The sequence below is a fragment of the Pan troglodytes genome, chromosome 6 (genome assembly GCF_028858775.2).
Source record: "Pan troglodytes isolate AG18354 chromosome 6, NHGRI_mPanTro3-v2.0_pri, whole genome shotgun sequence".
Taxonomy (NCBI): Eukaryota; Metazoa; Chordata; class Mammalia; order Primates; family Hominidae; genus Pan; species Pan troglodytes.
In genome coordinates this window covers 86,968,177-86,996,034 of record NC_072404.2, presented here as the reverse complement: position 1 = coordinate 86,996,034, position 27,858 = coordinate 86,968,177, and the positions used below count along the sequence as shown (strand labels likewise).

At 38.8% G+C, this 27,858-nt stretch overlaps 1 protein-coding gene across 5 annotated transcripts in view; it reads right to left on the bottom strand.

Moving 5' to 3' along the window:
• Nucleotides 1-389: 389 nt before the first annotated feature.
• The window catches only part of PTPN12 (protein tyrosine phosphatase non-receptor type 12), a 105,995-nt gene continuing 78,526 nt past the window's right edge, over nucleotides 390-27,858 (bottom strand). For 2 of the 5 annotated variants that reach the window (XM_003318550.7, XM_016957637.3), the window contains 7 exons: nucleotides 21,917-22,002; nucleotides 12,818-13,788; nucleotides 8,052-8,129; nucleotides 4,617-4,684; nucleotides 3,419-3,449; nucleotides 1,728-1,835; nucleotides 390-1,240 (listed from right to left, as the gene is read on the bottom strand). In XM_003318550.7, the coding sequence (XP_003318598.4) occupies nucleotides 1,179-1,240; nucleotides 1,728-1,835; nucleotides 3,419-3,449; nucleotides 4,617-4,684; nucleotides 8,052-8,129; nucleotides 12,818-13,788; nucleotides 21,917-22,002 (1,404 nt within the window). In that variant the 3' untranslated portion in view covers nucleotides 390-1,178. Of the gene's footprint in view, nucleotides 1,241-1,727; nucleotides 1,836-3,418; nucleotides 3,450-4,616; nucleotides 4,685-8,051; nucleotides 8,130-9,181; nucleotides 9,374-12,817; nucleotides 13,789-21,916; nucleotides 22,003-27,858 lie in introns of those variants that run through there. The other 3 variants (XM_009453424.5, XM_009453425.5, XM_063814637.1) reach the window with 3 other exon arrangements.

The following is a 27,858-nucleotide window of genomic DNA, read 5'->3' as shown; positions in this document are numbered from 1 at the left end:
CATGGTGACTCATGCCTGTAATCCCAGCATTTGGAGAGGCCAAGGTAGGTGGACCACCTGAGTTCAGGAGTTTGAGACCAGCCTCGCCAACATGGTGAAACCATCTCTACTGAAAATACAAAAATTAGCCAGGCGTCGTGGCAGGCTACTTGGGAGGCTGAGACAGGAGAATCACTTGAACCTCAGAAGTGGAGGTTACAGTGAGCCAAGATGGTACCACTGTACTCCAGCCTGGGTGACAGAGCAATACTCTGTCTAAAAAAAGAAAAAAAGAAAGAAATTAAACCCCATTCACATTCATTTCATACCAAGACTGAGCCAGCAAAAAGGCTGATAGTTAAGTCCAATATCCTAGGAATGAGAAATGAAAAGCCAAGGCAACAAGTAGGCACTGTAAAACTGTTTGTTTTTTTTAATGACAGGTCAAATATCCTGAAACATACATGTATTTTGATAGTCTTCTAATCCCAGTTGAGTTCAAATATTAAAGAAACACACACAAGCTAAGAGAATTCAATATTGTTCCAAGGCACTTACTGAATCTCTGACTAGATGAAAACAGGAACAATTAGGATGAACAATTAGACTGTATATAATATAAAAATAACTTTTTGCTTACAATTTACAAAATTATTATTACAATCTTTGATCTCTGATAACCTGCAAAGCTGGCTGCATGAATCCAGCAAGTTTAAAATTCAGAAACTATTTTCTAAAACTCCAGGGCAAATAATTTACAAATAAAGTACACAAAGATTTAGACCATGCAGAAATTTCTTACATCTTCTGTTAATAATATTTCAATTGCAACTTTATCAAATTATATACCTACTTGCCCTGTACATATACAAAATAATGCATACATGATAAAACAGAAAAAGAGTAGTCCTTAAACTCAATATATCATAAAAGTATTACTATATTAACATGTCTACAAGCAGCGTGTAACAGGGTTAAGAGACATTAAGGCAATAATACTTGAAGTTTCAAAATAAACCATATGTAATACTTTTTCCTAAGTGTAGTATAAGGCAGGTAGATGGTCCCAGCAAAAAATATTAAGGTAACAATCTACACTGCTGTTAGTCCCACATATTAAAGATGGAATACTATAAATCTGGCTTTCAGTGGCACCTGAATTTTCCAGTATAACTTAAAGTGTCTTTTAGCTCCCTGAATCATGTCCATTCTGAAGGTGGATCTCTTGGTCCTTTGGGTTTTCCACATCGATTACCAAAACCTACAGTGAAAACACCACAATAACTAGTCAGTGTTCAGAAATACTTTCAAACTACTAAAAACCATGTCCACAGACATTCTCATCTTCTGGAACAAATAAATTTCCACAAGGGAATTTAGAATTTAAGCCAAACAAAACTTAGTAAATGCAAAACAATTGTAAATTTATTTGGAATAACTGAAAATGATTGCTTCTTTTAAAAATCTTATGCTGGAAATAAAACCAATTTTATCACAATGTAAGAAAAATATCCATGATAATTTAGTCTTTCCAACACAAAAGATTTTTTATACTGCAGTTTTCTATTTTAGTTTTTAATCTCAATGTGAAATAGAATTAAGTATTTCATTTATTTCATGACTAGTCCAAGCAACTTTGGAAAATCATGTTTTATTCTTGGCAAGTGTCATTTCACAATGGCAAATGAGCTTTTCTCATTCCTGCCAGTGTTAACTACTTACTAAAAATTATTTATTAAACAAATTACCAATATCTGTGGCTTCTGTTGGATTTTCTGATATTTGTTCTCTCTTGTCACTGAAAGTAGGTGGACATTCTATGCACATTTCATAGTGAATACCTCCCACTGGATGATCTAAGTAGCAACACAAAGCCTTTGTTAATCACCATCCTTTGTAGCATCATATATATATAACTCTTTAATTTTTTAAATGTTGGCAAGCATGAAAACAGAAAATTTTCTCTCCTGGGCACCATAATTTTACAGGTCAAGAACAATATAAATACAAGTGTAGTGTGCACAGAAAATCATGTCAGGTATTATTGTGGTCACACAGAAATCTGCAGTGAGTACTTCTGCAATGTGAGGATTCTCGTTATTCCTACTTCATAAATCTAGGTCTTGACATATTACATTCCCTTAAGGTAGCTATACTATATGCCTATGTTCTAAGGGAATAGTTGCAACTGAAATGTCTTTGTATAGAAATCAACAAGGTCAGGCCAGGCGCGGTGGCTCACGCCCGTAATCCCAGCACTTTGGGAGGCCGAGGCGAGCCGATCATGAGGTCAGGATATCGAGATCATCCTGGCTAACATGGTGAAACCCCATCTCTACTAAAAATACAAAAAAATTAGCCAGGCGTGGTGGCGGGCGCCTGTAGTCCCAGCTACTCGGGAGGCTGAGGCAGGAGAATGTTGTGAACCCAGGAGGCGGAGCTTGCAGTGAGCCGAGATCGCGCCACTGCACTCCAGCCTGGGCAACAGAGCAAGACCTCTGTCTCAAAAAAAAAAAAAGAAAGAAAGAAAGAAATCAACAAGGTCAGGGTTAATTAATGAACTATTTGCACCTTGAAACAATAACTCTACTTGTTTCGTTTTTTTTTTTTTTTGAGACGGAGTTTCCCTCTTGTTGCCCGGGTTAGAGTGCAATGGCGCAATCTCGGCGCACTGCAACCTCTGCCTCTGGGATTCAAGGGATTCTCCTGCCTCAGTCTCCCTAGTAGCTGGGATTACAGGCAGATGGCATGACGCCTAGCTATTTTTTTTATTTTTAGTAGAGACGGGGTTTCACCATGTTGCTCAAGGCTGGTTTCGAACTCCTGACCTCAGGTGATTGCCTGCCTGGGTCTCCCAAAGTGCTGGGATTATAGGTGTGAGCCACCACGTCAGGCCTAATAACTCCACTTTTAAAGTTTTATGTTGTTTAGATTGTAGTTTACTCTTTAATTACCAGTGTTTAAGATTAGTAACAAAAGATGTTAACTACTAAAATTCATTCATTCTTTCACAATTTTATTGGTCTTCACAAATAAATGAAAAAGTACTAAAAGGAAGATTTCTAAAACAATAGGTTTCTACAGAAGCAATTCCATCATGTAGGTAAATTTGGGGCATTTATTTAAGTCGGGATCTAACTTCTAGGTGTTTTTAAAAACAGAAAATAAAAAACAGAAAAATATTTTTAAAAAATCTCTTTCCCATTAGCCTGTAATTATTGATAGTAAATGCTCCCATGATTTTCCAGATCAATACTACTATCTGGTGGTAATAATTAATTTGAAGAATTATAGTACAATATTAAGCTTCTACAAGAGTTGTCCTAGACATTTTCACATACAGAAATAACTATATAGCATGAACTATGAAGCATGTTATTTTGTAGAAATTAATCAATAAAATCTACAGTAAAAAGGGAAAAAAAATCTAACAACTTACCACATTTCTCATTTTCAGAGGTTATCAAGCCCTACGAGGAAGACATTTAATACCTATTACAATACATTCATTTTATATACAAATAATAGAAAGCTGGGTCTGTTATGGGTATATATCCCAAGAAATCAAGGCCTATCACTTTCAGCATCAGAGGAAAAGCAAACAATTGTTTTTTAATTAGGCTTAAAATTTTAAAATGTTATGCTGTTTCTCCTTGGAGTAAATGTTTCTGGATGAGCACTGAAAAGCATGGGCTACTGCATGAAGGAACATACAGCTGTGTTTTGCCAGCCACTATTACTAATTATATCATTATTGTATTTTATATGTCAATTAAACTACATCATGTCTTAAAATCAAATATAAGATGTAGCTAAATTTCAGAGATATTAAAGTATGGGAGAAAATACAAAAAGTATTAATGTTAATAAAAAATGTTATCTCCTATGGACAAATGTGTTGTTGCTGAGACAGGGTCTCACTCTGTCACTCAGGCTGGAGTGCAGTGGTGTGGTCATGGCTCACTGCAGCCTTGACCTCTGGGGCCCAAGCAATCCTCCCATCTCAGCCTCCCAAAAAGCTGGGACCATAGACATGCGCCACCACGCCTGGCTAATTTTAAAAATTTTTGTAGAGATAAGGTCCTCCCCATGTTGCCCAGGATGGTCTTGAACTCCTGGGCTCAAGTGATCCTTCTGCTTGGCCTCCCAAAGTGCTGTGATTACAGACATGAGCCACCATGCCACGCCCTCAAAATATTTAATTGCCAAAACATTTCTCGAATGTCAAAGAAATGCCAGGTAGCCAGAAAAAAACAAAAGAAGCGACTATGTGCCTAGTGTTATAATGGGAAGCATCTAGAAATGTAAGAAAGAATTAGGACCCTGAAAATAGTAACTCCTATTTCATTCATACCTTCAAAATTATTTGAAGCATAATTTACATATTTCAAAAACAGCTTGAGAAAACAATACTTTAAAGTGATAGTTGTATGTAGATCAGGTTACCCTTTAAAAAAATTTCAGAACCTACCTTTTATATGGGCTTTTCATCTGAAATCTTAGTATAAGAAATGCCTATCAAAAATTACAAACTATATTTAACGATCTTAAGATGACAGCTATTTCAACAACTGCAAGATTAGTTAACAAGAGTAGAAATGTTAAGCTATAACTGTTCCAATTCCAAAAGGACTTACTTCAGACTTTTTTTGTTCAGATCGTTCCTGACTTTGAAGTTCACTCCATTCCGATCTTACAGGTGTATCTGAGAAAAATGAAATCTTATTGTTATTAACACCTTGAATTTCTGAAATTTCTTTGCATTAAAGTAATACAAAAAACAGATCCTAAAGATTTTAGAAACTATCGCTTCCACAAAAATTTTGTAGTTTCTGGGTAAGCATATTTCTGAAGTTTCTAAAAAAAAAAAATTATAGTTTCTATTAATTCGAGAACATTCTTTTATGTTTCCTTCCTTCAAAACCTAAGTAAATAAATTCAGTCATCAGTGTATTACAGTCTATAGATAATGTGACAGACAAGTGAAGTATACTGCTTAATCTATAGACAACGTGACAGACTTAGACAACTGAAGTATACCATTTCATTGCTTTCAACATTCTTTTTAATTGTTGTTGAGACAGGGTCTCACTCTGTTGACCAGGCGCGATCTCGGCTCACTGCAGCCTCAACCTCCCAGGCTCAGGCAATCTTCCCATCTCAGCTTCTTGAGTAGCTGGGACTATAGGTGCATGCCACCTCGCCTGGCTAATTTTTGATTTTATACAGACAGGGTTTTGCCATGTTGCCCAGGCTGGTCTCAAACTCCTAGGGCAAATGGAACAGAGATCCACCTGCCTTGGTCTCCCAAAGTGCTGGGATCACAGGCATAAGCCACTGTGCTTGGCTCTTTAACATTTATCTTAAAATCAGTCAAAATTCACTTTGGGAGGCTGAGGCAGGCAGATCACTTGAGGTCAGGAGTTCAAGACCAGCCTGGCCAACATGGTGAGACCCTATCTCTAATAAAAAAATTAGTTGGGAGTGATGGTGTATGCCTCTAATTGCAGCTACTCAGGAGGCTGAGGCAGGAGAACAGCTTGAGCCCAGATCGTGCCACTGCACTCCAGCCTGAGTGACAGAGTGGAACTCCAACTCGAAATAAAACAAACCAAGGCTGGGCGTGGTGGCTCCCGCCTGTAATCCCAGCACTTTGGGAGGCTGAGGCGGGCGATCACGAGGTCAGGAGATGGAGACCATCCTGGCTAACATGGTGAAACCCTGTCTCTACTAAAAAAATACAAAAAAATTAGCCGGGCGTGGTGGCTCATGCCTGTAATCCCAGCACTTTGAGAGGCTGAGGTGGGCGGATCATGAGGTTAGGAGATGGAGACCAACCTGGCTAACACGGTGAAACCCTGTCTCTACTAAAAAAAATACAAAAAAATTAGCCGGGTGTGGTGGCAGGCACCTGTAGTCCCAGCTACATGGGAGGCTGAGGCAGGAGAATGGCATGAACCCAAGAGGTGGAGCTTGCAGTGAGCCGAGATCGTGCCACTGCACTCCAGCCGGGGCAACAGAGTGAGACTCCATCTCAAAAAAATGAATAAATAAAAAATAAATAAATAAAAAGAAAACCAAATGAAACAAAACAAAAATCAGTCAAAATTAATATATTGGTAAAATGTACTTAGACAAGTGAGCACCTCCACTGAGCATGAGACACTGTAAATACAATCAAGCTGTTTCTGCACTCTTTTTTAGAGGATTAATAGGGAGAAGTATATTATCAATGTTTTAAAGTATCATCACTTTCTCCCAGTTCTGATACTCCAGTGGTCTTTTTTTTTTCTTCCACAGACGGGGTCTCACTCTGTTACCAAACTGGAGTACAGTGGTGCGATCATGGCTCACTGCAGCCTCCAACTACAGGGATCAAGCAATCCTTCTTCTTCAGCCTCCTGAGTAGCAAGGACTACAGGCACATGCCACCACACCTGGCTAATTTTTTGTTGTTATTATTATTTTTTGAGACAAAGTTTTTTGCTCTTGTTGCCCAGGCTGGAATGCAATGGCGTGGTCTCAGCTCGCTGCAACCTCTGCATCCTGGGTTCACGCAATTCTCCTGCCTCAGCCTCCCAAGCAGCTGGGATTACAGGCACCCACCACCACAACTGGATAGTTATTTTATTTTTAGAAGAGAGGAGGTATCACTGTGTTGCCCAGGCTGGTCTCAAACTCTTAGGCTCAAGCAATCCTCGCGCCTTGGACTCCCAAAGTGCTGCGATTACAGGTATGAGCCAATGTGCTCAGTCTACTCCAGTGGTGTTAAATGTCTTTCAGTTAACACCAATCCAGTGACGCCCACCCAACAGAAATGTTTACTGACCTAAATCTAAGGAAAGCAATTAATGTTTTCATAAATAAGTGCTACTTTTTTTTTTTTTGAGATGGAGTCTTGCTCTGTTGCCCAGGCTGGAGTGCAGTGGCATGGTCTCAGCTCACTCCAACCTCCGCCTCCTGGGTTCAAGCGATTCTCCTGCCTCAGCCTCCCGAGCAGCTGGGACTACTGGTGCATGCCACCACGCACAGCTAATTTTTTGTATTTCTAGTAGAGACAGGGTTTCAGTGTGCTAGCCAAGATGGTCTTGATGTCCTGACCTCCTGATCTGCCCGCCTCGGTCTCCCAAAGTGGCAGGATTACAGGCATGAGTCAATAAGTGCTATTTTTAATGAATGAAAATACACCAGATTGCAAACACACTTATAATTGCATTTTTTTTTTTTAAGATGGAGTTTCGCTCTTGTTGCCCAGGTTGGAGTGCAATGGTGTGATCTCGGCTCACTGCAATATCCACCTCCCAGGTTCAAGCAATTCTCCTGCCTCAGTCTCCCAAGTAGGTGGGATTACAGGCATGCGCCACCACGCCTGGCTAATTTTGTATTTTTAGTAGAGACGGGGTTTCTCCATGTTGGTCACGCTGGTCTTGAACTCCTGACCTCAGGTGATCAGTGCATCTCAGCCTCCCAAGGTGCTGGGATTACAGGTATGAGCCACTGCACCTGGCTTCGTAATTGCATTTATTTATTTATTTACTTTTTGAGACGAAATCTTGCTCTTCGCCCAGGCTGGAATGCAATGGCGCAATCTCGGCTCACTGCAACCTCCAACTCCCGGGTTCAAGTCATTTTCCTGCCTCAGCCTCTCAAGTAGCTGAGATTATAGGTGTCCACCACCATGCCCAGCTAATTTTTATATTTTTAGTAGAGATGGAGTTTCACCAAGTTGGCCAGGCTGGTCTCCAACTCCTGACCTCAGGTGATCCACCTGCCTAGGCCTCCCAAAGTGCTAGGATCACAGGCTTGAACCACCATGCCCAGCCTATAATTACATTTAAATGAATTGAATTCTGATATCTAACATAAATGCAGTAATTTCTATCGATCTTAGCAAGTAAAACATATAATTTTAAAGCATTTTTCAAACAAAGAATTAAAAGCATGTCAACATCAATTTACTTGTTTTTGAATTTAATTATGTAGCACAATAGCTAATAGATTAAAATCAGGTATGTTTTTCGGAGTTTATTATTAGAATATGAAGTAAATGTAAAAGCAAAAGAGACACTCACTATGTTCACTTGCTAACACAAACGATTCAGGAGTTCTTTCAGGTAGGGGAGGAGGTGAATCTTCACTAACATCAACATCTAAATTAAACACATAAAAATTTAGACAAATTAACATGTCATCTAAACAAAATCAGAGAGCTCTCTTGACATTCTAAAAATTCCTGTCACAAATATCTAGATCAGTTTTTAAAAATGCAAAAAAATGCAAGAAACCTTTTCCACTCATTATCAAGAATTATGATGCTTATTGAGCAAAGATAATGTATACAGAAAATGACTCTCTCCCATGACTTTCCTGTCACTCTACAGACATCGTTCAGTTCTCCAAGCCTGAAGGGAATCTTCAGTAGAGAAGTCAGCTGGCAAGTGACTTCTCTACTGAGCTTACTGATGATGTTTTGTGTCCAAAAAGGAAAGCTTTGGTCATTTGCGTTATGAAACGCCTAAGCCAGTGTTTCCCAAACAGGATTCAATTGCTTAACACCTTTCATGATTTTTGCCATACTATGTAACATGTGTCCTATTCACTTTTAAAATCTGACTCATTTTAAACTTAACTGTGTACCTCAGTCATGTCTTAAACAGCAATAACTGAAATAACATTGGAAATACTAGTTATTTTTCCAAAACAGATAAAGATATAGCTATTAAAGTTTTTTTTAAAATCTCCATTTATTTATTGCTAAAGATTTTGTGTACAGTGGCACATGGCTGTACTTTGAGAATGCTGACTGAAGCTATATACAGGTTTTTCACTAGTAAAAACAAAATTAGCTCTTGGGAAAGATAGTGCATTAAGTAAGCCTCATTGGTTAGCTTTATTATGGCTTAAGGTAAATGAGTGTATTTGATCTTTGAGTTTTCACTGGAGGAATAGAAAGAAAATATAAGAATACAATCCTGTGTGTGAACTCTCAGGTTGGGGAGGGTGGGATAAAGAAAAAGAAATGCGACGGTCCTGTATTATTTTGTCTTGAGCCTTGCCCATTGTTCTTAAATGAACACACAGTTCTGCCATGATACTCTGCTATTTTACCACACCTGATGGCTATGCATAGGTCTTGTCAATTTTCAACACGCATGAGGTGAGTATGATTGCTTTTGCCCCACCTACATTTATTTAGCTGGAGACGCAAGAAAATACAGCTTCTGGGTCCTCCTGAAAGAGGAGTTCCAGTCCAATACTTGATACATCTACCAAGAGTACCACAACTCTCTCTTGCCACTAAAGAACTATCTACCTTATCCAGTAGTGGTAGTCTGAGTCATCACCATATGTCTCCTTGCCCTCTTGCTACTAACAGCGCACAGTGAAGAGATGGCTGTTGGAAGGAAGGGACACATAATCTTGGCATTCTGGTACCATTTCTTAAATTAAATGAACAAAACAAAAAGGGCAGTTCAGCCCTTTTTCTATCAGTTATCTTCCAGAAACTCTGTGCTTTTTCTCTCATGGCAGTTCTCACCCTTAAAAACTTTTATTTTCTAAGCGTGGCCCTTGCTTTGCAAATGCATGTTTCTCCCTGGAACTTTGGGCTGCCTTTCCTGTTAAAAACTTTTGTTTTAGAGGTTATCCAACCAGATATTACATATTTTACATAGGCTTTTGCAAATCATACACTGTATGGGGCCTTCTGTAGTTGCATCTGAGAAATCTTTCAGGAGGCCTAAGTCAAGACTGAAATTAGAATTGATAGCTAAGAATTTTTGTCAGGCAGTAACTTATGCAAAAGTTTTTTTTAGGTATCAATACAAAAGTATTCCATTATAGTCATGCACTACATAATGACGTTTTCATCAACAAGACCGCATAAATAACAGCGGTCCTGTAAGATTATGATACCATATTTTTACTGTACCTTTTCTATGTTTAGATACACAAATACTTACCATTGTGTTACAATTGTTCAGTATGGTAATATGCTATACAAGTTTGTAGCCTAGGAGCAAGAGGTTACATTGTATGGCCCAGATGTGTAGTATATACTATACCATCTAGGTTTGTGTAAATACATTCTATGACATTCACACAATGGCAAAACTGCCTAATGACATATTTTTCTTAGAACATATCCCTGCCATTAAGAAATGTGTGACTGTAATTCACTAACAAGTTCTAGGACCAAAAAACCCCCCAAAACTCTAATTCTGGTGCCAATGGCTCTATAAGATAATGATCTACAAAGGAAATAATAATCTGTAAGGTAAATAAACAATCTATAAAGTAAATAATCCATATGGTAAATATTTGGCAACACATTAAAAATGAGACTACTTGTAGTTATGCTGCAACAAAGAACATTTACACACAGGAAAATCTTCGGTTAAAATCAAACCAATAACATAGTTAAGGTTGAGTAAAAAGAAACCAGAAATCACATGTATAGTGATTTTTGCTTTGAAATACAAAACCAAACAAACAGAAATGAGCTGGCACATAGTAGGGTGCTTTTAGCTATATCTTACTCTTTTTTTTTTTTTTTTTTTGAGACAGGGTCTCCCTCTGTTGCCCAGGCAGAGTGCCAGGACGCAATTATGGCTCACTGCAGCCTTGAGCTCCTAGGCTCAAGTGATCTTCCTACCTCAGCCTCCAGAGTAGCTGGGACCACAAGTGTGCACCACCATGCCCGGCTAGTTTTTTATCTTTTGTAGAGATTGGGTGTCACTATGTCACCCAGACTGGTTATGAACTCCTGGGCTCAAGTGAACTTCCTGCCTCAGCCTCCCAAAGTGCTGGGATTACAGGCATGAGCCACCAACAGACTCGTCATGTAGTAGTAACTTTTAATAAACATATCACATCATGCATCTTTCTGGCCCTCACCAAATCCTATTTCCAGTAATGGTTTTTTGTTTTTTTTTTTTTTAAAAAAAGCAAAAGAACAAAACAACAACAAAAAAACAATAAAACTTCCTAGGTACAATACCACATGCTTGATACACTAAAAACTCAAAATGAAAATTTCTTATCTACATATTTTCTTATATAGTTACAGCTGGGCAGTTATATTTCAAATTCTGAAGCTGAGGAACAAAAGACATCAGCAATTTAAAATTATGGTAAACTGGTAAAGTAATATTATACTATTCATTATCTTCTAAAGATCCTTCAAATAAAACAAAGATAAATCAAGAAAAGATAATTCTGTAATTTAAGCAAATAGTTTAAGACTGTCACCTGGCTGGGCGTGGTGGCTCACGCCTGTAATCCCAGCCCTTTGGGAGGCCGAGGTGGGCGGATCACGAGGTCAGGAGATCCAGACCATCCTGGCTAACACAGTGAAACCCTGTCTCTACTAAAAATACAAAAAATTAGCCAGGCATGGTGGCGCATGCCTGTATTCCCAACTACTAGGGAGGATGAGGCAGGAGAATTCCTTGAACCCAGGAGGCGGAGGTTGCAGTGAGCCAAGATTGCGCCACTGCACTTCAGCCTGGGCAACAAGAGCAAAACTCTGTCTCAAAAAGACTGTCATCTAGTCTACCAAATACACTCTCTCAAGTTAAAAAATACAGTATGTGTGAGAGAAAATACAAGCACTACAGTATGGGTGGTATATAATGGGTCAGAAATAGAAAATAATCTTTCAAGGCCAGGTGTGGTAGCTCACGTCTGTAATCCCAGCACTTTGGGAGGCCTAGGTGGGCAGATCACTTGAGGCCAGGAATTTGAGACCAGCCTGGCAAACATATCGAAACCCTGTCTCTACTAAAAACATAAAAATTAGCTGGGTGTGGTAGTGGGTGCCTGTAATCCCAGCTACTTGGGAGGCTGTGCCGAGATCTTGCCACTGCACTCTAGCCTGGGTGACAGTGCAAGACTCAAAAAAAAAAAAAAAAAAAAAAATCTTTTGAGTGCAAGTCTCAAAAAAAAAAAAAAAAAATCTTTCAAGGTCACAGTACTTATTTTGCCTGCACATTATAAATACCAGTCTGTATGTGTCACTACCAAAGTTCACTGATAGGTAAGTGACCACTGATAATATATCAATAAACAGCTTTCAAATTTATATGTTTACTCTCAACTTTAGGGTCTGTTTAAGATGGTAGCCATCATTACTTTCAGCAGATCAAAGAGGAGTTTCAAGAAGCAATAATACACTTTGGGAACTGAGTGCATGCATTATCTTGAAATGCTAAGAGTGCTAAAAAAACAATAATTCTTTAAATAATAGCTTTGATGAGTAGGTATGCATATAGCCCACTCACTACTGAATTGAGCAGTTTGCAGTATTGTTCCTGGGTTAAACTCAGGGTTGGAAGCAGCCATATTTGGAAGCATTTGTGAAGACAGTAAAAACAAACAAACAAAAAAATGTAATCTGTAGTTAAAGGAGCAGTAAAAAAATGACTAAATATTTAGGAAAAACGAGTAACATTATATGGCCAATCAAGACATTCTACAGTATTTTTGCCACTGTTATTTTAAGTGATTCTTCCCTAAATTATTTCTAATTATTCAATCAGATAAATTTTTGACCGATACAAAAACACTAAGATCTATAATACAGAAGAAAAAGAAAATAAGTTATCCAGTTATAACTACTAAAATAATTTAGAAACACAAAACCCAGTAATATAATGTGACCAAATTGTTAACAATACATTAAAAGCTTATATTAAAAAATTAGTATCTAAGACAGATTTTGCTGTAGGTTCTATGGTAGAGTGTGGAATAAAACATAATAAATCAATACAGCTAAAGTGCTTAAAACAGTGATTAGCACATAGGAAAGACATTTAAGTATTTGACACTATATTATTACCTTTTTCAGCACCTGAATGTGTTGTTCCTGCTATATTATGTCTAGCAATGGACATTGGCAATACTTTCCTAGTAGAAATGCTTTCAGTACTAGTGGCAGCAGAAACTGTGGCACTTGCTGTTGAAATATTAGTTTTATTCTGGGTCACAGCACCATCAGAGTTTCTTTCATCTGAGTCTGAGTCATCAGAGTGAAGTGGATTAGTAAAACTGAGGGGTGTTCTGAAGAGTGGTGAAGTGTTATCATGATCCACAAGATCAGGTGTTTCAACTTGTGTTGTAGGACTTGGTGTTAAACTCACAGTTTTCCTAGTTTGATAGTTGATATCTGAGGAATTGCCTTCAGATAAATCAGGTATGGGTATGGCATTTTCAGGTCCATGAAATGACCACGTTACATGTCCTTTCTCATCAAGAGGCAAGCAGTCTGGCCTTGGAGGTGTGTCTGAATTCTGGGATTCTTCTGGTGGAGTAACTGAAACTTTGTTTGATTGTGTTACACTGCAGTCCACACAAGAATTCTGGGAAGTATCACCGACATTTAGATCTGAACTTAATTCCTGTGGCTTAGAGATTTTATCAGTTATACAAGGTGAAGCAGATTTAATTTTAATTGCATGTCCCCTATTCAAAAGTGTGTTCCCATCAAAACTTTTTGGTCCCTCTTGGAGAGGGACCTTCTTAATCTCAAAACTTAAATTTCGTTCCAATTTTTTATCTATCTGTTCAATTGTTGATTCATTTTTCCCTGGAAGTTCTGTTGATTTACTATAGTTTCTGTTGAGGTCTGCTGAATGTTGTTCTGATGAAACCATATGCAACACTGGCTTTGGATGGTATCTATCATTGTCCTGCCACACAGTAGTGACTGTTGGAAAAGCTGAAGGGGGAGAAGGTGTCAAGATGGGTGGCACTGGATGAGGTTCCGGTGGCTGCAGTATTTCTTCTTTAGCATCCCCTTCAACAAGGCAACTGAAAAACAAACATTTAAAAAGGGCATTTTAAGACTGTTAAACAAGTTGATACCTGAGAATTATGTAGCTAAGACTAGCATATTAAGAACCATTACAATCTGGTTGCGAATAAAAACTGCAGTTTTTCAGACTAAGAAAATTTAATGTTCATCAAGGTAATACACATATACTGTTTAAAAAGTCAAATACAAGACTTTTAATGAAAAACATAGTAGTCTCTGCCCCGCAGCCCTCCTATTAGCCAGAGGCATCCACTTTCAACATTTTTTTTATAGCTGCTTCTAAAATTTACACCTCTGTATTTCAGACTATTTCAAAAGTTATTTCTTGATCTTTGTTTCACACATTTTCTACTGACTTCCTACTGTGGAAGTGTCCTTCTCTATCTTTCCAATACTGTTATATTGTAATTTTTCATTACCTCAGTCGTATGACTGCAGATAGTATTCCCATCTATGACACCATGATTTCGTATCTTTTCTTCTATAGTGTCTTGTTTTCCCCTAATGACTGCCTTGGATTTCTGATGGCTTAGCTCTCTATGCATCATCAGTTACTCAGCTTTTCTTCTAACTTTCTTGCAGATTGGTATACCTCCTCTCAATAATGACAAGCACACATAGTAAGTATCAATACCACAGACATCCTTGTTAGAAACTTTTGGCCTCCTGCTCCAGTGTGGACTACTGGTTCCCTAGTCCATCACAGAGCTAATGTTCTCTCTGGTTTCAGATTCTCCTGTTACCCAGGTCTCATTTTCCTCTTTCTGGGTATACTCCTTTGTTTGGGTGGGTTATACCCTCTAGTTGCCTTTATTTTTTTCCTTAAAGAAATGGGGGCCAGGCATGGTGGCTCACGCCTGTAATCCCAGCACTTTGGGAGGCCAAGGTGGGTGGATCAATTGAGCTCAGGAGTTTGAGACCATCCTGAGCAACATAGTAAAACCCCATCTCTACTAATAATACAAAAATTTGCCAGGTGTGGTGGCACACACCTGCAGTCCCAGATACTTGGGAGGCTGAGGCAGGAGAATTGCTTGAGCCCAGAAGGTGGAGATGGCAGTGAGTTGAGATCACGCCACTGCACTCCAGTCTGGGCGACAGAGCAAGACTGTCTCCAAAAAAAAAGAGAGAGAGAGAGAGAGAGAGAGAGAGAGAGATGGGGGATGGGCACTGTGGCTTACTTGAGCCCAGGAGTTCAAGACCAGCCTGGGCAATATAGCAAAACCCTGTGTCTTCAACAAATACAAAAAAATTAACTGGGTGTGGCAATGCATGCTTGTAGTCCCAGCTACTAGGAAGGCTGAGGTAGGAGGATCACCTGAGCCTGGGGAGGTCAAGGCTGTGGGGAGCTCTGATCATGCCACTGCACTCCAGCCTGGGTGAAAGAATGAGATCCTGTCTCCAAAAAAAAAAAAAAAAACCAAAGAAGAAGATAGGGTTTACTATGTTGCCCAGGCTTTGTTGCTTTTTAAGAACTTTACATGAAGCAAACTTCTTGAGGGCTTGTATATTCAAGTTTTTGTGTTCTGTTTTTCTTTTGAGATAGAGTCTTGTTCTGTCACCCAGGCTGGAGTACAGTGGCACCATCTTGGCTCATTGGAACCTCTACCTCCTGGGTTCCAGCAATTCTTGTGCTTTAACCTCCTGAGTAGCTGGGACTACAGGCACATGCCACCATACCTGGCTAATTTTTGTATTTTTAGTAGAGATGGGGTTTTGCCATGTTGGCCAGGCTGGTCTCCAACTCCTGGCCTCAAGTGATCTGCCTGCCTCGGCCCCCGCAAAGTGCTGGGATTACAGGGGTGAGCCACTGGACCCCACCTCAGAGTTTTTGCTTTTTTTTCTCCCCCTAGGTGATCAACCTTTTTTTTATCCAACCAGATAACTGGCAGTAATCACATGGTACACCAGGTTTCCCCTTAAAAGAGACTCTGTGGGCCAGGCATGGTGGCTCACGCCTGTAATCCTAGCACTTTGGGAGGCCAAGGCAGGCGGATCACAAGGTCAGGAGTTTGAGACCAGCCTAACCAACATGGCGAAACCCTGTCTCTACTAAAAACACAAAACCCTAGTCAGGCATGGTAGCGTGCGCCTGTAATCCCAGCTACTCAGGAAGCTGAGTCAGGAGAATCACTTGAATTCGGGAGGCAGAGGTTGCAGTGAGCTGAGATCACGCCACTGCACTCCAGCCTAGGTGACAGAGCAAGACTCTGTCTCAAAATAAATAAAATAAACAAATAAATAAAGACTCTGTGAAGTTCAGATTCACTAGACACATTCCCACATTCCTAGGACATGAGAAGACAAATGAGTATCTCCAGAATACTGATCATATTAAAACGACAGCAATACTCTCATAAGATATTCCTATATCTGTTCAAGTTTTACAAGTAGATTCTTTTTTTTTTTTTTTTTTTTTTTTTTTTGAGACAGGGTCCTGCTCTGCCACCTGGGCTGGAGTACAGTTGCACTATCTTGGCTCACTGCAACCTCTGCCTTCAGGGCTCAAGCCATCCTCCCAGTTTAGCCTCCCAAGTAGCTGGGACTACAGGTGTGCACTACCACACCTGGCTAAGTTTTGTATTTTTTGTAGAGATGTGGTTTTGCCATGTTCATGTTGCCCAGACTGATCTCAAACTCCTAAACTTAAGCAATTCACCTGCCATGTCCTCCCAAAGAGCTGGGATTACAGGTGTGAGGCATTGTACCTGGCCTACAAGTTGGTTCTTAATCTGAAAGAGTGGCTGTCAAATTTTTGCGATCTAAAACAAAAATAATTGCAGACACCTCCTACAATTTATAAAGCATATGCAAAGACCAATAGGTTATCCTAAGAACATATTATAATACAAATAGAAAATATGAGTTTTAAAAGGATGAGATAAAATTTTGATATAAATTGAGGTGTATTATTTTCCCTACGTGTACATGGTGAGACCACTTTTCCATAATCAGTATTTTATTTCCATATTTTTTATTGAGACAAAGTCTCATTCTGTTACTCAGGCTGGAGTGCAGTGGTGCAATCTCAGCTTACTGCAACCTCCGCCTCCCAGGTTCAAGCGAATCTCCTGCCTCAGCCTCACAAGTAGCTGGGATTACAGGCACGCGCCATGACGCCCGGCTAATGTTTGTATTTTTAGTAGAGACAGGGTTTCGCCATGTTGGCCAGGCTGGTCTTAAACTTCCAACGTCAAGTGATCCGCCCTCCTCGGGCTCCCAAAATGCTGGGATTACAGGTGTGAAACACCATGCCCGGCCTCATGACCAGTATTTTACAGATTTACTTGATTAACAAACCCCATATATCCTTAACAGTACCTTTTTCACAGGGTAGTTAGGAGAATTAAATGAGTTAACATCTGAACAACAATTAGAACAGTGCTTGACAGATATCGAGTATGATATATGGGTTTGTTAATCGAGTATTTTCAAAGTTTTTAATTTAAAAAAACTTACTCCAAATTTCAGCATTATTTTTATCTTACTCTAAACCTAAGCAAGGTTCTTATGTTGGATGTTCTATAATTTCATAATGTAACTTAAAAAACTATATTTTTTAACAATTTTATTTTTATCCATCACATTTGGTGGTGTATATCAAGCTTGGTGTATACGCTCTATATAAAAATTTATGCCCTTTAATTCTAATACATTTTTTCTTCTTTTTTTTTTTTTTTGCTAATTTCTTCTTCCCTACTCTCCTTTTAGACTATTATTAGTTCAGTGACAGATCTTCTAGTTTTGCTTTCTAATTTCCTTATCTTTTCTCTCCTACTTTCTCTTTATCCATTCATTTTCTTGAAATGAATGAATTTATTTTGGAAATTTTATTGGAAAATGGAGTTCCTTATTTTCCAAACTTCTGCTTAATTTTTAAATTTATAGTATTTTAATTTCTTTCTTTCTTTTTTTTTGAGACAAGAGTCTCATTCTGTTGCCTAGGCTGGAGAGCAGTGGCGCGATCTCGACTCACTGTAACTTCCGCCTCCCGGGTTCAAGCGATTCTCCTGCCTCAGCCTCCTGAGTAGCTGGGACTACAGGCACACACCACCACGCCCAGCTAATTTTTTTTGTATTTTTAGTAGAGACTGGGTTTCACCATATTGGCCAGGCTGGTCTCAAACTCCTGACCTTGTGATCTGCCCGCCTCAGCCTCCCAAAGTGCTGGGATTACAGACATGAGCCACTGCGCCTGGCCTATATTGTTAATTTCTAAGAGCTTCTTACTTAATACCCACAGTTCTTATTTCGTGGTTGCAGCATTTCCCAATGACTGAGAAAAGTGGACTGTTGTTTCTTTTTCCCCCATCTTTTTCATTTTACTCTGTATTGTCTCCATTTCCTCTGTTTTTTCATATTAGAGGCTTCTGTCAAATGCCCAATCATTCCTAGTTCTGTTCACTTTTAAGAACTGGAAGAACTGGAATACTGGTGGGACATGGTGGCTCACGCCTGCAATCCCAGCACTTTGGGAGGCCAAAATGAGTGGATTCCTTGAGCCCAAGAGTTTAAAACTGGCCTAGGCAACATGGAGAAAACCCATCTCTACAAAAAATACGGAAATTAGCCAGGCATGGTGGTGTGTGTCTGTAGTTCCAGCTAGTTGGGAGTCTAGGGTGGGAGGTTCAATTGAGGTCGAGGCTGCAGTGAGCCATAATCACACCACTGCACTCCAGCCTGCGCAAAAGAGCAAGGCTCTTTCTGAAAACAAAACAAAATAAAACAGAAAGAATTGGAATATTAAAAATGACTGAAAGACATGTACAGTCATGTGATGTTTCAGTCAATGATGGGCCACACATACCATGGTGGCCCCACAAAGTTATAATGGAGCTGAAAAATTCCCATGAATTTGTAGCAAAATGCGTTATTCACATTTGTTGTGATGCTGGTATAAACAAAGCTACTATGCTGTCAGTCATATAAAAGCACAGCACATGTAATTACGTACAGGACATAATCCTTGATAATAATGATAAAGAAAATAGTTATTGGCTTATGTACTTTTTTTTTTTGAGATGGAGTCTCGCTCTGTCACACCCAGGCTGGAGTCCAGTGGCGCAATCTTGGCTCACTGCAACCTCCACTTCCCGGGTTCAAGCAATTCTTTTGCCTTAGCCTCCCAAGTAGCTGAGACTACAGGTGCCCGCCACAATGCCCAGCTAATTTTTGTATTTTTAGGAGACACAGGGTTTCGCTATGGTGGCCAGGCTGGTCTTGAACTCCCAACCTCAGGTGATCCACCCGCCTTGGCCTCCCAAAATGCTGGGATTACAGGCGCCTGGCCATGTACTTACTTTTTGTTGTTAATTTTGAGTGTATTCCTTCTAATTGTTAAAAAATTAGTTAACTGTTAAACAGCTTCAGGCAGGTTCTTCAGGAGGTATTCTAGAAGAGGGCACTGTTATCACAGGGGATGACAGCTCCATGTGTGTTTCTGCCCCTGATACCTTCCAGCAGGACAAGGTGTGGAGGCAGAAGGCAGTGATATTGATGATCCTGACCCTGTGTATGCTTAGGCTACTGTGTGTGTGTGTCTTATTTTTAACAAAAACGTTTAAAAAGTAAATAAATAAATAAATAAATAAAAATAAAATATACACACAACACACACACACACACACATATATATATATGGACTCAAGCAATCCGCCCACCTTAGCCTCCCAAAATGTTGGGATTACAGGCGTGAGCCACTATGCCCAGCCAACATGTACTTTATTTTTGTTTTTTTATTTTTGAGACAGAGTCTTGCTTTTTCACCCAGGCTGGAGTGCAGTGGCATGAACTTGGCTCACTGGCACCTTCGCTTCCTGGGTTCAAGCGATTCTCCTGCCTCAGTCTCCCAAGTAGCTGGAACTGCAGGCGCGTGCCACCACGCCTGGCTAATTTTTCTATTTTTAGTAGAGACGGGGTTTCACCATATTGATCAGGCTGGTCTTAAACTCCTGACCTTGTGATCCACCTGCCTTGGCCTACCAAAGTGCTGGGATTACAGGCGTGAGCCACCACGCCTGGCCCCATCATGTACTTTAAACAAACAATTAATGTGTTTACTGTAGCCATACTGAAAAACAAAATATACTATTTTACTTGTTATCAATCTTATGATTTTGTGATTTTATTTTCAGTTATGTTGGAACAATTTATAATAGTTCTAAAAATCATCCCAACTTAGAAGTTACAAGGTTCTCTTTGTCAAAAATAATGACATTCTGGCATTTGACTCCATTACATGAAGAAGAAAAAAGGTGACCTATGCATGTATTATAAAATCACACACAAAGAACTTTTAGAATGTATGCCCAATAAAAATCTGTCCTGAGTTGAATATTTTTTCTTAATATGCATTTGCTTTTTTCTTTATTATCTTTTTGTTTATTAGAGAGTAACAGAAGTAAAACTTTTGAACAGGTATAGGAAAAAGGCTTTAAATTCAGATATTCTATTCTTTTTTCCTGTAAAATTAAGAAGAGACTGCTGCTACATGTAGTTAGAGGTAGAAGAACATACAAATCATAAATATCAGTGTAGACTTTGAAAACCTCTATATTGGCTCAATCTCAAAAACCAAATTAAAACACAGGGCAGCAAAAATGTTCCTTAATTTTTTTAGGGCCAGTAGTTTCTTTTAGGATTCTAGGGCTCCTATATGGAACAGAGAAGTTAGAGAACTAATATTTTATAGGTTTCAACTGGTTACCTTCCACAGACGGCTAAAATGCCAACCAGTTTTGGTGGATACCAAAGTGGAAATCGAACAGGAAAGAACTACTAAAAGTTTTGTTAGCACACAGTTAACATCTTGAACATTTAAATGTTGAGACCTAACCTCATCTATATATAGGCTTCCTGAGGTTCCTAAGAGAAGTATGCAAAGGTATTCTAGAGACTATAACTACCACCACACTTAAAAAATCTGTTACTATAGGCCGGGCATGTAACTACATGCTTTATATACATTATCACTAATTTTAAAAAACGGAGAATACGAGTACTCTCACTACAATGAAGTAAAGTATTTTCAGAGAAGTGGCTTGTCAAAGTTCATTCAGTGGCAAATGCTAAAGTTAAAATTTGGAATGGGACCTATTTATGTAAAAAGCCTCTTTATACCAGAGTATACTGCCTCTTTCTGTACTCAGCAGCTTCCTTCCCAGGCGGTTAGAATCTTGCATGGTCAAAATGAGAATAAATTGCTCCTGTGGTGTGCAGGGATTCTAACCAAACCTTCAGTTACTGAGGGAAGCTGCAGGCTTTTTCTTTTGTTCAGAGAGATGATTTCATTAGAATGATCTCTTGGAATTAGCAACTCAATGCTAAGACATGACCCTGGCCGTCTGACCCAACTTTCCCCAAAGTTTTAAGATGGAAACAATTGGTGTATCCTGTATAAAAGAATTTATTTTGATGGGAAGTCGATCAGTTTTGGCAGATCTATGTGCAAGAAAGACACTATAAAATATTCTAATAGTTTTTTATTTAATCCTTAGGACAATATTTAAACAACTCCTTCTCCCCAGGATTAAGTAAATTAATCCTAGATCCCAGAGCTAAATGGCTAAAAAGGAGTTGAAACTATCTTCTTCTGCCTCTGTATTCTCTCCATACTACCATGTTACTGACTAAGCAGCTACCCTGAACAAGAAGGGAAGGAAAAGAAAGATAGGAATATATATGATTTTAACTATTATAAATGAGCTTGGTAGAAAAGCAAGAAAAATTAAAGAAATAAACTCATCTTTGCTAGTAACGTTATTAAATATCCTCACACTTCAACATGCATGCAATTTTTGGCAAGCATATTTAGTCATCAGGAAAAAAATGGGAATCTTTAGAATAACTAAAATTTTAGTTATATCACATATCAAAACATAAACCATAGTCAATTCATGGTAGTATCCACATTCTGCTACAGTATATTATTGAAATTTTATCCAAAATGAAACCAAATTTTTAATAAACCAGTAACAAATCAGTTGTCATACGTATGTTACATCCTAACAAAATAATAATAAAAGTTATAAAAGTAATTTAGAAATATTCAGAATTTGTCATTTTAATTAACAGTGAGTAGAAACAAGTATGCTTTTAAAGAAAATGTTCAAAGACATACAATACCTGCGGGTCCTTGGTGGTTTTGGAGGAGGAGAATCTTGTTTTTCAGGCTCTATGGAACTGACCATGTTTTCAGTGTTAATTTCATTCTGCCAAGGGAAAAAACACTTCACTAAGGTTAAGAGAAAAATAATTTTTCCTCTTCATGTTTCAACTAAATTGTTTCTGTGCTTTTCAATCCTTAAGACAATGCCAATTTTGCCAAGTTAAAAAAAAAAAGTCTTATATTCTGGCTCTATATTTTAGCCTGAAGGACCAGACTTCAATGGAGAGATTGTATCAAAAAAACAGCGCATCACAGTTACTGGAAAGATCAAGGTGTACAGCAGCATTTCAACACATCTCAAATGCTACCGTAAAAAAACAGATTCCCCAAGATAATGTGGATTAAAGAACGTAGTATCCCCCCGCCCTGCCATCACTACCACTAGGAACTTAATATATGCAGAGACAAAAAAAAGCCAACAAATAAGGCTTATACCATTTACCGAGTAATGGAGTATCTTTTTATGACTCCCCATTACTACCTAGTACCTTTAAACTGGTGGTCCTAGGATTCATTTTAACCATTTCTTGCCTCACTCTCACTCTGTTACTATGTGGAGTGCTCTAATCCATTAGGGAATATAGCTCCTATATCACTGGCTACCCAAATGGACCTCAAAAAGGCAGACAGAGCCCATCCCCAGAATATCCTTGGTTCTTGCTGGTCACAAGGACCAATAACATCATTAACATTGATGTTTCAGAGTCAATACAGGTATAAGAACCTTAGGTTTAGGACCTTAGGTTTAGGACTGTGAATAGGGGAGCGGTGAAATGAAAATACTGCCTTGAATTAGTTTCACTGTCAACATATCTCATATTTATCTAGCTAGGGTATTTTAATTCTAGGGTATGTTATGTCCAGAAGAGAGGAATGATTTTCACCCTTGCCAACATCTCAGATAATTTTAGACAACAGCCATCATTACACATACTATCAACTAAGGAACTCTGAAACCATAGCTGCATTTTGTTTTGTTATCATTGTTTTTAATTAAAAGGCACTTCTACTATGTCCATCATGACAGCTTGTCCAACTGTTACTTCAATTATTTCCAACTAAACAACTAGAGATCTCAACTTCCTAGCAATTTTAAGTGCACCCTATCTCCTTATATATAATCTGATGAATTAATAGTTTTATACATATCACTTCCTGACAAGAACAACAGAGTTATGTCATAAAACTTAAAGCGTTCATCCTTAATTAAAGCCACCCACCAAAATCGAGGCATTTGGTGCAGAAATACCTGGCTATAGGTAGGGTGACCATATAATTTATTGTCTAAATCAGGGCTCTTTTGAGAATGAAAAAGCAGCATTATTAATTATTATACCTAGACAACTAGTGTGAACTGGTGTGCCTCATGCAAATCAGGACTTTTGGTCGCCGAAGTTTCAGATCCTCAGGTACCACCAGAATTTAGAGACTCTGCATCAAAAAGGTACCCCCTAGGCTGGGCGCAGTGGCTCACACCTGTAATCCCAGCACTTTGGGAGGCTGAGACTGGTGGATCACTTGAGGTCTAGAGTTTGAGACCAGCCTTGGCCAACATAGTGAAACCCTGTCTCTACTACAATACAAAAATTAGCCAGGCGTGGTGGTGCACGTCTGTAATTCCAGTTACTTGGGAGGCTGAGGCGGGAGAATCACTTGAACCTGGGAGGCAGAGGTTGCAGTAAGCTGAGATCGTGTCTCTGCACTCCAGTATGGGCGACAGAGCAAGACTCCGTCTCAAAAAAAAAAAAAAAAAGTACCCCCAACATATTATTGATCATCTGCTTATTATTTCCATTAATGATATAACCATAATTCTGTAACACTTGATATTTTGTACCAAAATGTGCATTAAGTAGGTTAAATAAAAATTAAAGGCAAACCATATGAAACTCCTTTTGAACTGTTTCTAACATACAAAACAGCATTTTTCTTTTGTAGCACACATAAACTCATGTCATGTCAATGAAATATTTTGTTGCCAAGTGAGTGTAATATTGAATTCACAAAAACAAAACAAAACTATGTTTTCTTTGGATTTTGGAACTGCAGGTAAGGCAATGTGGACATCTAGTGAAATGCACTGAATAAAGTCAGCAATGCAGAGGATACTAAAATGTAAGAAGGACATGGTATTATCTTTAACTTCAAAATGTAGTCTGGTAAAATCCCCAGAAAAAAAGTAGAAGGGTAATACTACAGCCCCAAAGTGGCATAATCAGTACTATGAAGCTATGAAATCAGAAAAAAAAAGCTATAGTTGAGAATATTAAGAATATAATTGAGAAAAAGTAAGTTGACAATATTAAGGTAAAATGTAGAATGGCATTGAGGGATTGGTAAGATTTTGACAAAAAATGAATGAGGATTGGAAGAAGGAAAACAGGTGGAAGGGTAAAGAGAAGAGATAGTAAGGACATTTTAGGCAAACACTACATGTGAGAAAGTAAAGGTTTCATGAAGGATTCCTCATTCTGGGTGAGTAAGAGCATGACGAAGCCATTAACAGGAAGAACCAAAAGAGAGCTTCTGGGAGAGATTAGCTTTCAGAACATACTGAGTTTCCTCTGATGAAAGGAATCAATGTGACAATGCAGAACTGCAATTCGATAAAGAGCCACTACCTAAACAGCATGTACAAAACCTCCTGGTCACTGGACTTCACAGTGTTCTTGGATTTCCTAGTTAATGTCTCCTCCACACCTACATCTTCTGACTCTCTTTTATTACCTATAATTTTTGAGTCCACATTTGTCATGTATACAACTTGCTGAAGCAATCACCAACTTTTGAAATGGAAAAGAATTTTAGGAATTAAATAATCTAATGCAGTGGCATGATCATACCTCTGCAGCCTTGAACTCCTGGGCTCAAACAATCCTTCCATCTCAGCCTCCCAAGTAGCTACGACTACAGGCACGTGCTACCATACCCAGGTAATTAAAAAAAAAATTGCTTTGTATAGATGGGGTCTCGCTTTGTCGCCCTGGCAGGTCTCAAACTCCTGGTCTCAAGCAATTCTCCTGCCCTGGCATCCCAAAGAGCTGGGATTATAGGCATGAAATGAGCCACGGCGCCTAGCCTGTGTTCTCTTGTTTTAAACAGAACTTTCTAAAGTTATCTTGCGTACTGTTATTTTCCATATAACAGCTTTATGAAAGGCTACAAAAACATTAAGAAACAAGTTATCTAATATTTAAGAATATTATCAGCTGCAGAAGAAAATAAATTATAAATCAGGGTGCTTTAAAAATAAAAAAATTATATTTTAGGAAAAAAAATCCAGAATTCATTATCACATCTAAAATGTACTATACAAACACAATAAAAGGACGATAATACAAACTGTTATTGCTATTACTTAATCATTCTAGAACTGAAATACTGGTGTTGACAGTACTTGTAACGGTGTCCTTTACACACAAGATAAAAAGGCACACTGCACAACTTAACAGATGTTTGCTTATTAAGGTACCTCTAAATCCTCAGTCAATATGATACAGGCTTACAGAATAAATTCTCTCTTTAGATCTCTCACTCCAGGAAGTCACTGTAGTTATAAATATCTCTAAAAAACACTATTTATTTTAAAGTCTTAAACAACCAACTAGTATATCAAACTAAAATTTCTACAGAAATAATACTGGAATGCAGAACATTTAAACAAAACTTTTACCGATTAAATTGTCAGAAAAGTAGTAAGTGGGGACTTATTTTTACTTCTCACAGCATAGCTTCTAAATAGTAAATACACCTTTCAAGTCATTTCATTCAACCACACAGTTCTAAGATGATTTTTCCCAATTTTTCAGATTCCACATTTTCTTTAAGATTTATGGTCTGCAACCACAGACAGCCATCCTATAAAAAGAGTCACCTATATTTACAAGTTTACAGAAAACATGATTTCTTAAGAAGAAAATACTAAAAAGTTATCTGGAATGATAATCCATCTTTTCTTCTGTTTTTTTACTATTTATCCATTCATCTATGGAGAGATTTCTCTCATTTAGTTTATGTCTACTATGTACCATGCAATGAGGTACGAAAGTAGGTTTGAAGTAACTACTTATCTGCTATGGGTATTATTTCATCTCATCTCCTACAAAGTATGACTTTTTTATTATATTCCCATAAAGCTCTGACCTATTAGACAGAAAGAGCCTATGATAGAATTATAATCCTAGTATAGATTTCAGGATATTAAAAAAGGATTGGTTCAATGGAATAAAACCTTACAAAGATCAGACTTTGATCTAATGAGAAAAAGATGAAAAGGTGATGCGGTATTTATCACATATTTTCTGGAGATTATTTAAATATAGTTAAAAGTTTTAAAAAATACAACAATAGCTGGGCACAATGGCTCATGCCTGTAATCTCAGTGCTTTGGGAGGCTGAGGTGGGGGAGGACTGTTGGAGCCCAGGAGCTCAAGACCAACCTGGCACATAGTGAGACAACATCTCTACAAAAAAATTTTTTTTTTTAATTAGCTAGGTGTGGTATATGTGCCTATAGTCTCAGCTACTTGGGAGGCTGAGGCAGGAGGAAAGCTTGAGTCCGGGAGGTTGAGGGCGCAGTGAGCCCTGATTGTTCCACTGCACTCTGGCCTGGGCGAAATAGCAAGACCTCGTCTCAAACAAAACAAAACAAAACCCAAACACTGAATATTGCAATAAAAGAACTTTAGCCTATAATTCCTGCACTTTGGGAGGCTGAGGCGGATGGATTGCTTGAGTCCAAGGATTTGAGACCAGGCTGGGCAACATAGTAAAACCTCATCTCTATAAAAAAATAAACTCGGCAAGGTGGTGTACCCATGAGTCTGGGAGGCTAATCTTTTTTGTATTTTTGGTAGAGACGGGGTTTTGCCATGTTGGCCAGGCTGGTCTTCAACTCTTGGCCTCAGGTGATCCTGCCTGCTTCGGCCTCCCAAAGTGCTGGGATTCCAGGCATGAGCCACTGCATCCAGCCTAAAAACCTGTATTTCCAGATATAAAAACTTTAGCTTTGAAATTAATCTTGAATTCATGGAATAAAACAGAAATACTTTTCAATTAAAGTTTAAAGATGCTGGGTGCAGTAGCTTATGCCTGTAATCCTGGCACTTTGGGAGGCTGAGGTGGGTGGATCACTTGAGGTCAGGAGTTCAAGACCAGCCTGGCCAACATGGTGAAACCCTGTCTCTACTAAAAATACAAAAATTAGCTGAGCATGGTGGTGGGCGCCTGTAATCTCAGCTACTTGGGAGGCTGAGGCAGGAAAATCACATGAACCCGGGAGGCAGAGGTTGCAGTGAGCCGAGACTGCGCTACTGCACTCCATTCTGGGCAACAGAGCGAGACTCCATCTCAAAAAAAAAAAAAAAAAAAAAAAAACCCCAAAAATTAAAGAAAAGTGTTTATAGCCTACTCAGCTTTTCGAAATATTAAGTATCTCAACTTAGATTAAATTATACAAAATAATATAAATGTTTGGCCGGGCGCAGTGGCTCACACCTATAATCCTAGCATTTTGGGAGGCTGAGGCAGGGGGGTCGCCTGAGGTCAGGAGTTTGAGACTAGCCTGGCCAACATGCAAAACCCCATCTCTACTAAAAATACAAAAATTAGCTGGGTGTGGTGATATATGCCTGTAATCCCAGCTATTCAGGAGGCTGAGGCAGGAGAATCGCTTGAACCCGGGAGGCAGAGGTTGCACCACTGCACTCCAGCCTAAGTGACAGAGTGAGACTTCGTCATCAAAAAAAAAACCCAAAAACCAAAAAACAAAAAAACCAATCAAACAAAACAAACAAAAAACACATTCGAGGCCGGGTGCGGTGGCTCATGCCTGTAATCCTAGCACTTGGGAGGCTGAGGCAGGCGGATCACCTGAGGTTGGGAGTTCGAGACCAGCCTG